General features: G+C 45.5%; 1 protein-coding gene across 1 annotated transcript in view; it reads right to left on the bottom strand.

The window, feature by feature from the left end:
- Positions 1-3,314: 3,314 nt before the first annotated feature.
- The window catches only part of FZD3 (frizzled class receptor 3), a 64,357-nt gene continuing 53,196 nt past the window's right edge, over positions 3,315-14,475 (bottom strand). Inside the window, exons 5-7 of the mRNA XM_051615481.1 lie at positions 11,262-11,410; positions 8,708-8,941; positions 3,315-8,011 (exon numbers count right to left, since the gene is read on the bottom strand). Of these exons, the coding sequence (XP_051471441.1) occupies positions 7,798-8,011; positions 8,708-8,941; positions 11,262-11,410 (597 nt within the window). The 3' untranslated portion in view covers positions 3,315-7,797. The remainder of the gene's footprint in view (positions 8,012-8,707; positions 8,942-11,261; positions 11,411-14,475) is intronic.

The raw sequence follows: 14,475 nt of genomic DNA, 5'->3' as shown, positions 1-14,475 counted from the left end.
CGATAACATTTCCACAGAAGAGATCAGAGGGCTTTGAAGGCGTTGCAGGAGCTCGGCAGAGGTATGTTGGGGCTCGTTGCTTCTGACAGATTCCAGGTGGGATTTGTAGCTGGATTATGTTGCAATTCAGGGCCTTAAGGGATTTTTTCAGCACGTTCTCCCACAGACAGGAACCTTCCACACTAGTTCTGGGCCAACAAATGCGAGAAGCAGTGGAGGATGCATCTATGCCAAACAAGATGGATTTAAAAGCCCACAGAAAGAAAACAAAGGATGTTTTGTATATCCCAAGACAAAACAGTAAGAAATCAAGTCAGTATTTGAAGTTCCGAGAGCCAAAAATGTATCCTCAGCCAGTGCCAGAATCAGCAGAGCTCTTCCCAGCCTCCAAAATGAAGCTGGAGCCTTGCTGGCCTCTCCTTTTTCTCCAGAAATAAAGGTATTTCACACTTTAAAAAAACCCTGCTGGAAAGACCGTGTTGGTTTAAACCAGAAGATCAAACAGTAGCAATATGCGTAGGCTCCTTCTCTTTCCTGTTCTGGTTGCTGGGATGTCTCCAGGTCTTGTCTGAAACCTTCAGGGTTAGAAATACCTTTCTGGAGTTAAATAATTATTATGGTAAGCACTGAGACACCAAATCCCCTTGGTTTTGACTGCAAAGCCAGAAGCAGACTGAGGGGCACTGGACAGGACTCCCACACCTTCCTCAACCTCATGTTGCCTGTAGCCCTGGGGAGCTGGCAGCTGAGGAGGTGACACCATCATCAGTTTTCTGATTACGCCAACGTAATTAAACCAGCCCCCAAAGGACAACATAGCAACCAAACCCTAAAAAAACCCACAAATCAGAGAGAGATGTGACTGGAAAAAAAAGACATCAGCCCAATCCTGGGAGCTAGAAATGCAGAAGGAAAGCACCCAAATGTGACCTCTGTGCCTTGCACAGGGCAGGTGCAGCAGATATTTAGATGTATTGGCCTATAGGTCTGTGTGCTGTGATTATTTTAGGCCAGATTTATTTCATTGTATATTTTTTAAAATAGATGTTTAATACTTTTTATATTTACATGGTGTTATATGTACAACATTATAAATGTTATCATTGTTATTAATCATATTAGAAGGTTGTAAAGTATTACAGCAGCTTGGGTCGAGGCTGGCAACCATTTGGCACTGCAGATCCCTTTCTCTTCAGCTTTCCCACCATCTCAGGTGTCACGACACCTCCAACTTGCTGCACATCCCTCGGTATCCCCTCCGGAGACGTTCTGGCCACCCAGGAAACTTTTTAAAGCCAGCGGCGACGCGGAGGCCGTCGCTTCAAAATGCCTCCAAGTGCTGCAGGGGGAGTTGTGGAGCAGATGGGATAAACTGCATGAAGCAAAGGGTCGTGGTGGAAGGTGGGATTTAATAAAACAGAAAAACAAAGAGATGGGGAAGGAGAAAGCGACTTTCCCTGTGCCCTCAGAGATGTCCCTGTGGAATGGAGGGGGAGCAGGAGATGCTGGTCGGACTGCGGGAGTGGGATTTGGGTGTTGGGAACAGGCAGCGAATGCACAGAGACACCGAAACCAGAGGCTCAATATCAATCAAACACACACTGAACATTATAATAAAAACCTGTTGGACTGGTAGCAAAGCACGTTTGAAATGTGGATCCCAGCACATGCTCATGAGGACGGGTCGCTGGCTTTGTCCTGCTGCACGGGAGCAGCACTGAGTGGGGCATAACCCCTGAGGAAAGCAGCTGTTTATTTCCACCTCTTGTTTCAGTCGATATCGAGGATTTATTGGAGATTTTAATTGCTTTAGGATTTGTGCATGGCTGGGTGCTCATCTCTTCTCCCTTCTAAGTGGTGAAGAAATTGCAATGAGGGCACGAGTTGGCAGAGCTGGACCCAAGCAGGGTGTTCAGAAGCATCAGGAAAGTGACAGCAGCTAAAATTCACTGCCCTTAATCTCAGCCCAGAGTGGGGGTCCTGGGCTGCTTCTGCCTCCAGCTCTGACCACGTCCCCTCTCCCAGCTGCGCATTCTTATTTCATGCTCCTCCCTCTTCCCCTCCTGCAGATCATTAAAACCACCTCTAAACTGCTTTCTGAGCATCCAGAGGGCTGAGCACACCCTGGGTGACTCTGATCTCCTCCCTAACCCCTCATCCCCTGCATTAACCCCTTTGGGACCTGCTCATGCAGCGCAAAAGCAGGGACATAAGTGGTGTGAGCTCCAATATCTCATCCCTCATGGTTTTAGCAGTAGTGAGAAATCCCCCCAGCTGCCCCAAGAGGCCAAGGCCAATCATTTCTTCAGCTGCTTGACTTCAGAGCCAGCACACTCACAAACCAGAACAGTAATAGTTTAAATTCAGGGAAGACAGAGGATAAGGGATATTGTTCCTTCTGCCATCTCTACCGTGGTGTAGGTCCTTACAGCACAGTGGGCAGCTGCCTCTGAAGTGTCCACAACCAGCTCTGTGAGTCCCCAGCACTCAGTAGCCACAACCCTACCTGTTTTTTTTTTGGTAGGAAGATTTTTCCATAGCCACCTGCCACCACACTGAGGGGCTCCTTGGGTGCTGCAGTTGCAGCATCCCCATGGAGGCTGATGTTTCGGGATGGAGCTGCTCTGCTGAGGACACAGTGCAGGGGCACACATACACAGGTGATGCTCTCACATCTCCATGTGGCCCTGTAGGACCTGTCTCTTAACTAGCAGCTCCTAAAGCTTCATCCCTGAACCAAGTTTATATCTTAACAAGACCCAAACCAGCGCTGGGTGTTAAAACAGCACCATCTCTGGTTATTAAAACAAGATACCTTATCACCAGCCATGTGAGACTTGGCGCATACGGCTACCCAAACTGAACTAACCACATATCTGCCCAAATGCCAGACAGCTACTTAAAAAAAAAAACCCAACTTATCCTGTCCTTGGGTTTGATTTGGCAATAGAAAAACCCAGCACAAACCCCCAACACCCCTGGGATTGCTGCTCCCAAACCCGCCTGCCGTCGCTTGCAAAATGCTGGTGGTTTGAGTGGTCTGTTGCTCATAAAAGGGTGGAACAAACAAAAGCCTGAAGTCTGTGGAGAGCTCAGTGTTTGCTGGAAGGGTGCCCGGCATCCATGGGTGCAGATGTGAGAGAAAGATTAAGTCTAGAAGGTCTTTCTTCAAATTCAGAGCACCGCTCGCCAGAGGAAAATGTTGTATTTAAAACCGAGCTGCCTCTGAACTGGGTTTTTTAAAGGAGGGTGTAATTATGCACATTGGAGAGGGTTTGAAAGCGCGTTGACAAAGAGACTGGGGTTTTTCCATCATTTTATTACAAACCTTTAAAGGTCTAAAACGAAAATGTACACCTACTACAAGAGAAACAGTTTGTACACTCACAGTTAAAGTGCTAAAAAATCAAACCTTACAAAACCGACACTGGACCTACTGTAAACAAGTCTACCACGAGCTGAGTGCAAGTCAGGTCAGCGACGATCAGGCACCACCCCACGCCAACAGCCACATGCACCCGCTGCATCCAGGTCCCACCACCACAGAAGCTTCTTCCTCTCATGTTTGGAAATGGATGAAATTACACTGTGAACATGGGAAGACGCTGGAAGAGGTGGCAACGCCCCTGCATGCACCCAGCTTCCCAGCACACAGACCCGACAGCCATTCCTGACAGGCAAAAAACATCCAATCCTGGGTGACAATAAATCCTGATCTGGTTAAAAACACAGTACACTGGGATAGGAGTGGAATTTCACATTCAATTTGACATTCTGCTGTTCAAGGTGAACCTTGGAATGTCTCCATGGGGGCTGCTGCACTCTGGATTCACAGTACCGCCAGGGCTGCTCACTCCCCTCTGCTGTCTTTTTTGGGGGTGCTCAGCCCCCTGGAGTTGGGCTGTGGAGCCAGCTCCTCTGGAAGGGTGGGGATAGCTCTAAGGGCTGGCCCCAGCTTGCCTGGCTCTTCTTGTGGTCTCCCTGAGCCCTTTCTGATGAGTTTTCCCTCCCCTCCTTGTTGGAACCGTTTGGCTGCAGCTGGATTTCAGCTTTTATCTAAAGCTTCCATAGCAAAATTTAGGGTCTAAGCATTAGGAAAAGGGAGAGCACTTGAGAGCAGACAAATGAATTTACAACTAGATGTGGCTTTTTGTTGCTGTTGGATTTTTTTTTTTATGCTTTGAAAAGACAAGCCCTACTGAGCCAAGGGGAAGGCGACTGCACATGGTCCCAAGGCAGCGAGCTCCATGCAACCCCACCTCATCTTGGATTCATGGTATTTCCATGAATGATGAGAGCTACGGAGGGATGAAGAAAGAAGGAAAATCACAAACTCGGGGGAATCTCCTGTCAGTGAAAATGAGGCCAATGTCTGCATTCACCAGCTGAAGCCAAGCACCTGCCTGCCCCTGGCCTGCCCCAGCTCCTGCTCTGCCTGGATAGGACAGCAAAGGTCTCAGAGCAAAGCACTCTGTGCCATGGATAAGACGGGAGACTGTTTCCTGGGAATAATAAGCCATGGATTTTATGGGAAGCTCTGATATCGTGATCTTGCAAAGCAGCATTCTGGGGCTTCAATCATGGTATGTGTAGGATGGAGCTACATTAACCTGCTGTTGGGGCAAGCTGGAGGAACTGGGATATGTACAACTGCTCTGTTAGCTTCCAAGAGGACAGGGTCAGGCTTCAGGGATGTGCAGCTGCAGGAAAGGGGTGAAGTGCTCCAGTGAAATTCCCAGGAATGTGTGCATGCAGCTACAGGGACGTTAGCTCAGCCAAAGCCCAAAGCAACCAGAATGTTTCAGCAACTGCAGAGTTGCCATCCTGGGAATGAGCTTGAGCTCCTGGGGGGAAGTTAAAGATTGGCACCAACCCCAGAAACCAAACGCTCTGGCTGGAGCTCCCACTAGTTAGCAGGGGGTGCCAGGTAGGGGAGCACCCCAAAACCATGTCTCTCACCAGAAGTGGCTGCTGGGCTGCACTCAAACTCAGACGTGCTTCAAAGCCCCTGAGCACAAGGATTGGGAAGCTGAAGCCTTGTGAGAACCCCAGCCAGGCAATCTTATACATGAAACCTGAAACAATCCTGGGTAAAGGGCTCTGAATTCCCAGGCAGGAATGCTTTGCAGAAAGAGCAGCATGCTAATTCCAGTGCTGAAGATAAAAGGGAGGGTTTGGGATTACAGGGGTGGAGGGGGGGGGTAGCATACAACCCAGCCAGAACTCGAGTTTTACATTTTAATCACCTCTCTGGGTGATAGGAGTCTGTCTCTCGGGTGCAGGATACAGGAACAAGGAACAGCTTAGATATTCCCATCTGTAAACAATACAGGGACTAAACCTCACAAATTAACACCATTTCAAGCAGGCTATATTTAAAACCTCCATCATCATTCCCCTCCTTGAGTCTTAACAAGTCAAAGCATTACTACAATTTAAAAGGAAGGACTGGAAATTGAGCCAAGAAGATCAGGAGAAACACTTGAGCTTATTTAGTTCAGTTACAGTGTTTAGGAAAACTCAGCTACCTGGCTCCTTTTGCAGATCCAAATTCCTCAAACCATCATCCCTTTGGAGCACCAAGTTATTTAGTAGAAGCTCTACCTTTGGGGCTTACAGGGAATTGCAGTTTGACCATTTTGAGTAATTAAAAAGATTTTTCATAGCCATCTGCTTTGAAAGAGGTGATTTAGCTTATTCGGACAGTTATCCCTGTGGATGTCCCCTGGGGCTGTTTGCTGAGAAAGGGCAAAGCAGAGTCTGCTCTTCCCTGGGGCGGTTGGTGAAGCAACCTCCCTCCCTGGATTTACACTAAAGAGAGTGCAGAGTCATTGTTAAACTTTGTTATTCCAGGTTGGGTTTGGTTTGTGCTTCTCCTTTGGAGCAAAAGCCTGGTGGAAGCAAGAAAGACAATTGAGGGTAAATACACTTCTAAGACACGGTGACTCCTGGGGCAACCTTGGATCTCAGAATGCAGGGTTACATGCTTTGCTGTTTTGTCATCAGCTACAATTAAAATGATGAGTAATTGTAGCGCAGCTCTGGTTCTGCTGCGCATGAAAGCCTCACACCGTGGGTTCTTGCCCCATTCCTGCCCTTGAAGTTTGTGCCATCTAAGCATGTAGAAAGGCTTTCAACATGCCTCAAGCAGGTCAAAAAGGGAATTATGTAAGGACAATGAAAAAAAAAGTATTCATTTCCCAGCAATGATCTGTAGTAATTACTGAGGTAGGTTTAAATGCAGTCGGGGTTTCCTCACACTGAATGCATCTTACAGTAGATGCTTCAGAAGATCGACTGCACCATCCAGGACATGCCTTGACTTGACTTTCACCTGCCGTGTCAATGAAGACTTGCTGTGCCCCAACAGATTATTTACACACAGACAAAAAAACCCAAACTGGGAATACTCTACTGTAACTCTATAGCAGGGAATGAAAAGGAAATAACCTGCAGAAGGGGCCGATCAGTACCCCAAGCTGCCAGCTGGGAAGGAGCCAACAGTTCATGGTGGACACCTGTCTCCTCCTCCTCCTTTAGACAGCAACGCAGCTGGTTTCTGGATGGTGCATCCCTGCTCTTTCCCCACCTGCAGGCAGATCCTGCCTCGATTTCTCCCAGCCGCATCTAAATTCCTGCTCCTCGCTTGTTCAGCGCAAAGAGAACGCTCCCAAAAACCAGCCACCATATCACAAGGAATCATACAATAGAATCATGAAGGTTGGATAAGACCTCTAATATCATTAAGTCCAACCGTCAAAGATGGTGAAAGGAAGAGGCCATCCCTGATTAAACTCCTCCTGCCTGCTTTGGCCTCAGCCCTCCTCGCGCAGGCTACGGGGTTTGTAAACAGGATTTGTTCTGTTTGTAAGGAAAAGGCTGTACATTCCAGTTTGGGTGACAAATTCAGCTTTTCTCTTACTATTAGTATTTTAAATAGATCAGGAACAGGCAACCTCAGTTTTTGTACATTAATCTAAAAATAAGTGGCTGAATATTATCTAGGTAACTGGTTTTAAAATGGATCTCTTCCTACATAAATTGTAAACAAGTATAAAATTTAAATAGTATTTTGTAAAAAAGCAAGGACAATACAAGTTATACAAAAATCGCTCTTCCCTGCCTCTCTCTTCCCCCCACCCTCCCACGCCATCCCAACATCTGAGCCTGAACAGCTCTGGCAAGAGCTGGTGATCCTCAGCAGAGTTTCCTTTCCTTCTCCAAGAGGCTCATTCCCCAGTTGCATTTCCAGTGTAACTATTAAAGATGCCTGCCAGGTCTGCACAATGCCCTTTATGCGGCATCCAGCACGTGTCACCTCCCCCTGTGCTTGATGAAAACAAGCATCCATTTGTTATCTCAACAGAGAGGTGTGCGGAGAAATTCCTTCAATATTCAAGAGTTCCCTTATGCCTGTAAGAAAACATCTCCACGGCCAGTTTTCAAGGGTAACAGCGATGGACATGCAGAGCCATCGGAGGGAGGGGGAAGAGTTTTTTTCCACAAAGAATCCAAAATTCAGCAGTGGTATCTGATGAGTAACAGTTTTCGAATAAATAATTACCTACAGATAGGTTTAAATGAGGTGACCAGCTTTTCTCACTCCGAAATTCCAGATGGCTGAACTCTCTAGCTCTGATGCGAGTACGAGAACGCTGGCTTGGAGAGGAAGGAGCCAGATTTGGCTTCCTGATGCACACAGGTCAGCACCCGAGGAGCGGTGTGAGCGCTCCGAGCGTTGTCACACGGCTGAGGGAGGGATTTCAGGGATCAACTCCTCCTCTGTGCCCAAGGGGCTCAAGCGCTGGTGCCGTCCTCTTCGATGACGCGGTTCATGCTGGTCCCGTGCGTGATGTGAGTCATTGGGTTGCTGCTGAGATCCCTGATGCTGCTGTGACGCGACTGTTCATTAAGCCGATGAGAACTGCTGTGCCTGGAATGATCAGTCAGTCGTGACATGCTGCCGTGAGGTAGTCTTTCTTCTACGCCTCTGTAGCTGCAGGGAGTGTACCTAATTTATAAAAATAGAGGACAATTATCACTATTGTTACTGCTGCAGTCAGGAAAGAATGTAAATAAATCTCGGTACATGTGCACACACATGCACACAAAGCTTCTGCTTTTGTGAAAAAAGTCCTCCTCTGTTGAGCTCTGTCATTAGGCTTCTGCAGCCCCAGGCAAATTGTTTCAACTCCTTATGCAGCTTGGATCTTACTACAGCCCTACATATAGTATTGATAATTAGGTGAGTAAAATACTTGATGATTAATTACATTATAAACCTTAACTACACCTCAAGTTAAAATGGGTAATTTTTATTGTAGCTTACTTCAGCAGGGCTAGGACTATTTAAAGAAACAAAATCAATTTACACACAGACAAAAGCAGCCTTAAAAATACGAAGCTGACTTTGGGACAGATCTGTTTTCCCACGCACTGGCATGATGCAAGATGGATCACTGCCTCTGCAGGAAAACCAGCACTGAGCACATTCACACCCTGGAATTCAAGAAGACTTGCACAGACTCTGAAAAACACCATGGTATTTTTTCCCTTTCCAATCCAGACGCTAATAGGGAGAGGAGACGCAATCAGAGCAAGTAAATATTTAGCGGAACTTCCGGTTTTAGCGACACGATGGCCAAACGCCTGGCTAGCAGAGCCTTGTCCAATTTTCTACAAGATCCTGAAAAGAAAAGAACCCTACCGTCCGTCACGCGATCGGTGCAGGCTGCCATGGTAGCTGCTCACTTTGCTGTGGACGCTGCCTGCCTTGCTCCTTTGGTCATCCAGCATGGCCAGCTGGGTAGAGGAGGCATGAGTGGAGGTGCCCTGGGTAGAAGTGCCTCGGGACTTGCGGATGATGGGGGTATTGGGATCTCTCAGCAGAGACTGAGCAAAGTCTGGTTCTTGCAGCACTTGGCGACTCTCATTGACGACTCTGGACAAGACATGCAATCTGGATAGTTAGCACTGATGGCCACAACGTAAAAGTGATGGCAGTAACCACACTAACTATTTTACAAACAGAACAGACAAACCATAGAATCACAGACTGGTTTGGATTAAATGGGACACCTCCCACTAGACCAGGTTGCTCTGAGCCCCATCCAACCTCGCCTTCAACACTGCCAGGGATGGGGCAGCCACAGCTGCTCTGGGAAACTTGGGCGAGGGTCTCACCACCCTCACAGCAAAGAATTTCTTTCAGGTACTGGAAGGTGCTCTAAGGTGTTCCCAGAGCTTTCTCTTCTCCAGGCTGAACAACCCCAACTCTCTCAGCCCGTCTCCAGAGCAGAGCTGCTCCAGCCCTTGCATCATCTCCACGGCTTCCTCTCAACTCACTCCAACAGTTCCATATCCTTCTTGTGTTGGAGACCCTAGCACTGGACCCAGCACTGCAGAGGGGTGTTACCAGAGCAGAGGGGGCCAATCCCCTCCCTCAACCTGTTGGTCACACTTCTTTTGATGTAAATATCACAGCCTGATAAATAAGACCATTTATTTACATTATAAGGTCCCTATCTGACTAATTTTGAAGCACCTCTACATTTGGAAATTTTAACAAATTTCATATTCTTGAATCCTTCCTACTCCCTGTATCTGATCTAGGCTAGAGGCCTAGACATGTGGAATAACTGCAGTGTATTTGCTTATGGCCTTAGCTTGCAAATACTGCAGCAAGAAAAATCCTTGGGATAGTGCTGGGATTTAGCAAGCTCAGATTCCCTGAGGAACTGCCTCTCAGGGAAGCCACTTTTTCACTCAAATGAGCATTTCAAATCTGGATTAAAACTGGCAGCAGGGGGAGAACACCAGATGAAATACAACATAACTTACAATGCACAAACAACTGGCCTGTAGCCCTTGGATCAGTGGTTACAGTCCCACAACTTCCCTGTTTGCCTAAATCCCTCGCTGAGAAAGACTGGCAGAGGGACACACACTTGGCTGCTCTACCATAGCATGATGAAAGAATGTGCTATCAAACCCCTGACATTCCTTTCTCCTTTCTTTTTTTCTTTTTTTTCTTTTTTTTTTTTTGGTGGCAAGGCCCTCTCCTCCCCTTCCATTCTCTACATTATTCTTTCATGTTCTGTTTCCCCTGCCTGGCCAGCTCCTCCCCTGAATTTTTGTGCCCACAGAAGATCACAGGCTAGCTAAGGAGGGAGGTTTGCATTGGCCCTGTTCAATGAATGAGGCCTGCAAAGGAATCTGGCTCCTGTCAGATACTGCTGTGTGTGGGAGCTGCTCTGCTGCCTACTTGCACCAGGAGAGAGGATGGCACTTCCAGGAGCCACCCAGCTCTCCCAGAGATAACACCTTCGAGATAAGACCATCCTGTAAAACAGCTCCCTCTGTCTTCATTAACTCTGTGTCTGTCCTCTACCCACCAGACTAGTATGTCACCTCTACGTAAATCCTATCTACAAGCATGTACACGTATTAAACTCATATTAAGTTATTCCTAACTCTGTGCATATCATAGTAGGTCATCTTTTGAATAAAGAAAAATTTCCGCCAACTCCACTAAAGGTAATTTTAAGGCCTGTTCTGCTCAGGAGAGACAAGTCAAAATCATGGAGCAAACTTAAAGGCTTCCTTTATTTGTGCATCTGTTTTGAAACAATTACTTCAAAGAAAGTATTTTCCATTATGAAAATAGCTATTCATAGCTATTACAAAACCATAGATTATATCTAAATGTATGCCATACCTCAGCCTAAAGTAATTTCAACCTTACAGAAGCTGTAAGACATTCCTACTGTCATTTTATCAAACTGGGCTTTGGCACTAATGCACAAGGGAAGACTAAAAGCAGAGACAATTGCTTTTAACTGCATTTATGGTGAACTTATGTTTGATTTTAATTCAAAGGTCTGATTCAGTTGACTAGAGAGGCATATTTAGAAAAAAAAATTTCAATTCCACCTCTTAGTAAATGGCAGAGAACTTGTAGTATTCAACTGAAACCTAACTCATGTTAAAAAATATTTTGAAAACAGACGGAGTGACACAGATTTGATTCTGGGATCAAAGAATAGTTATGGAAAAATAAGTGACAATTCTTCAGGGTTTTTTTGAGCTGTTGCTTGTCTTGTTCTCACTTAATTTTGAATAGGTAGAGATTTCTAAGAGAGTCGCCCCTATCTGTTCCCATCTTTGCCTTCAGGACAAACTAACCAAATACTCTTCCAGGACCACAGGGGAAGAGGAGAATATTTGCTCAACCAGTTTAGCTATGGGGTATCAATACTCACTCTTTTTTCCTGCGTCTGTGGAAGAAGCTAGCCCACTCAAAACAGGTCTTTTTGCTCCCTACCCAGAAGACGGAGGGTATCCCAACAACCAAAGTCATAAGATATTTCATGAGAAAGAGAATCAAATCTGGACGACTCATCTGAGTAACCTAGAAAGAAGAAAAAAAAGGAGAAGATTATACAAACCAGCATAATTCACTACTCCATTTATTAACTCATTTAAAATAACTGTTCTTGCCTTGAGCCAAAGTAAACATCAACAAGGTTCCTTTGTTTCATGGCTCTAGAGAGCGTGACCAAGCGTGCTGCACAGCCCACTGTTGGGCAAAACAAAAGGTTCAGCTGCTGTGAGGTCCTGGCCTTCATTTGTGTTCCTGATCTGTTGGCTGTGCCCTGAATAATTGTGAAGTGTTTTCTAGTCTACAAGTTATAAAGACTAATTTCTTTGATGGAATTAACCTATACAAAACCAGGTGCTACATTTGCTGTTGGGAAAAATGCCAGTGAAATGCTTCATGGGATGCTCAGCAATGATCCTTTATTCCCTAGCCTTCAGAGGAATGTTATACACACGGTTTCCTTCTCTCAGGAACTCAAGGGCTTCTGCAAGGTAAGACTACCAGATTCTTACCCACTTGGTAGAACTCCTACCTCTCCCCCATTATTCAATGGGATCAATTGGATTTGAAAAATTGCTCACCATGCCTATTTTTGCAAACATTTTGATAGGCAAAGGGTTTGTTTGGAAAAGATGCATAGAAGATACATTGATGTTATCTCAAGGAAAGTCTGTAAGGTAGTTTTAAAACAATCAGGCATCCAGGCACTCTCTTGAATCGATAATCCAGCTCAAACACTGAACCTTCAAGGACAGAGAACTTCATGTGCAAGCCTGAAAGATACCACAGTCTTCTACAGGCTGTAGAGGAGAGGAACTAACTTATTCTGATATCACTAAGTCTTCTGTAAGCATTTGTTCAACACTGCCACTAACACTGTGACCATGGAAGGTGCTCTAGATCTCAAACATCCACTGGCCATTGAGTGCCTTGGGGTATAGGTTGCCAGGGAAGTTGTGCATGTCCCATCCCTGGAAGTGTTCAAGGCCAGATTGGATGGGGCTTGGAGCAACCTGGTCTAGTGGGAAGTGTTCCTGCCCATGCAGGGGGGTTGGGACTAGGTGATCGTTAACGTTCCTCCAACCCACACCATTCTATGATTCTATGATAGGAAGAGGTTCCCTGCTTTTCATCACAGCTGAGGGTGAGGTGGTCAGAAAATCAGAATGAGGGTACAGTCAAGAGACTCAACAGAGTCAGCAAGCAGGGGAGACAATAAAACTGATCACAGCAAGGCTGAGTTTGAAGGACCAGGTCTGCAGAACACCTTGAAAATGTTTAATGTCACAGGGGATGAGGACTATGAACAGAAACAGCACAATAAAGGAGAACAGGAAGTAGTCCTGGAAGACTAGAAAGAAAATGAAGGCAGCCAAGGACCAAGAGAGAATGCGAATGATAAACAGATGAAATAAAAGGACAAGAGATGTGATGGCAAGAGCAGAAGGCAGACCAGATGGGAGGGGAGGAGATCCTGGAGCTGAGGACTCCTTGGTAAGGACTGACAGGCCTTTAACCAGAGTGGGTCCAGAGCAGAAGGGTCTTCTGCCTGAGAGAAACACAACTAAAAGCAGCTGACCTGAATCAGAAAAGGAACTTGACAGGTGAGAGGCAGAAACTGGTGACTGTCCCATATTGTGACACAATGACAATACAAGGTTACCACTAGCATGGCTTCAGGATGTGTAAAGCCAAGGCTGGGAAAGATTTTTAAACAAGTGGAAATGTGATTGATCTTGCATTAAATTCTCCTGATCCCTAGAGCAATAAAGTAAGTACATAATAGGATCAGAAAGATCCACAGATGCCTCAAGGATTAGTATGGCAGGAAGGTTTGGGAGTGTTTAATCATGGGGAGATGCTCATGAAATTCAGTCTCTTTCTACCCAGTAGTACCTGGAGCAACAGCTTTGAGACTGATGGTGACACAGCTGACAAAAACTGTTACTGGGCATCTATTGGCCTGTTTGAAAATATCAAACAAGCTATTTAATGGGGAACATTATAAGGTAAGACTGAGACTGAAATATTTTGTAAAGTTCTGAGAATTCAGTTTGCATTCATCTTCCTGGAAAGCAGTGGGGTACAGAGCAGGATGGCAGGGAACAGACAGCCTGTCTTCTAAGAAGCTTGTTTGGCCTATAAAGACTCAGAGGTGTGTGGGGGGAAAAAAAAAAAAAAAAAAAAAAAAAAGCTACATAAAGTGAAACCCCTAAATGCTGAAACAAGGGGAAAAAACACCTAGGAGTATTCCACCTCAGCAATAGGAAAGAAATATGGCTGCATGAGCCATGAAGAAATGCCATCCTTCCAGGAGCAAGACTTTGAAATAGCTTTCAAACAAGAATTGTGGGGACCAGCATCTTTTAAGGTTGAGTGTTACCAGTTTAGGAAAGATGTTGACAGTGATAGTCAGAGCTTCCCACTGATTCTATGAGCCTATATTCATGTAGAAATACATACACTACCTCCTAAAACAACATCAAGAACCATTTTTTTCCCCAAACTGAAAACCTGAATTCGACACAGTTACTGTGCCAAGATGATCTGCCAGAAGCAGGTGCAGGCACCATGATGTTCCAAACCTATAGTGCTGACAGACAGCACAGCTTCTGCACAGACCAGTGAAAATAGAGCAATCACTGCTTAATGCTGTTTATTATTACACATTTTTAAAATAATATTACTGTTGGAGATGGAAAATGAGAGGAGTTTTCAGCATCTTGCCCAAAATCACATAGCACGACTAGAGCATGACCAGAATTCAGGACCACCTATATTGGTCTTCCATAACTACATGCTCATCTTTCAACTTAATATAGAAACATAATTAATAGTTTTATAGGATGTTTCTTAAAGTTCATCTGTGTATCAAGTGGGATCAAGGCTCCCCCCGCACCAGTCCTTCCCTTATCACTCCTTAGCAAGCTTTCCATCAGTCTCTGTCCCAAGAAAAACACCGATGTTGAAGATCTTCAATGACCATATGCATCTTCCTACACTTGCATCCATCTAACCATGCAAAAAGAGTCTGGAGGCTTTCTAGGTTCTTTTGTAGTCAACCTGCGAGATTCTATTTAAGCAAAAAAAAATCT

This window comes from Apus apus, chromosome 3, assembly GCF_020740795.1.
Source record: "Apus apus isolate bApuApu2 chromosome 3, bApuApu2.pri.cur, whole genome shotgun sequence".
Lineage (NCBI taxonomy): Eukaryota > Metazoa > Chordata > Aves > Apodiformes > Apodidae > Apus > Apus apus.
This window is presented reverse-complemented; position numbering and strand designations above follow the sequence as displayed.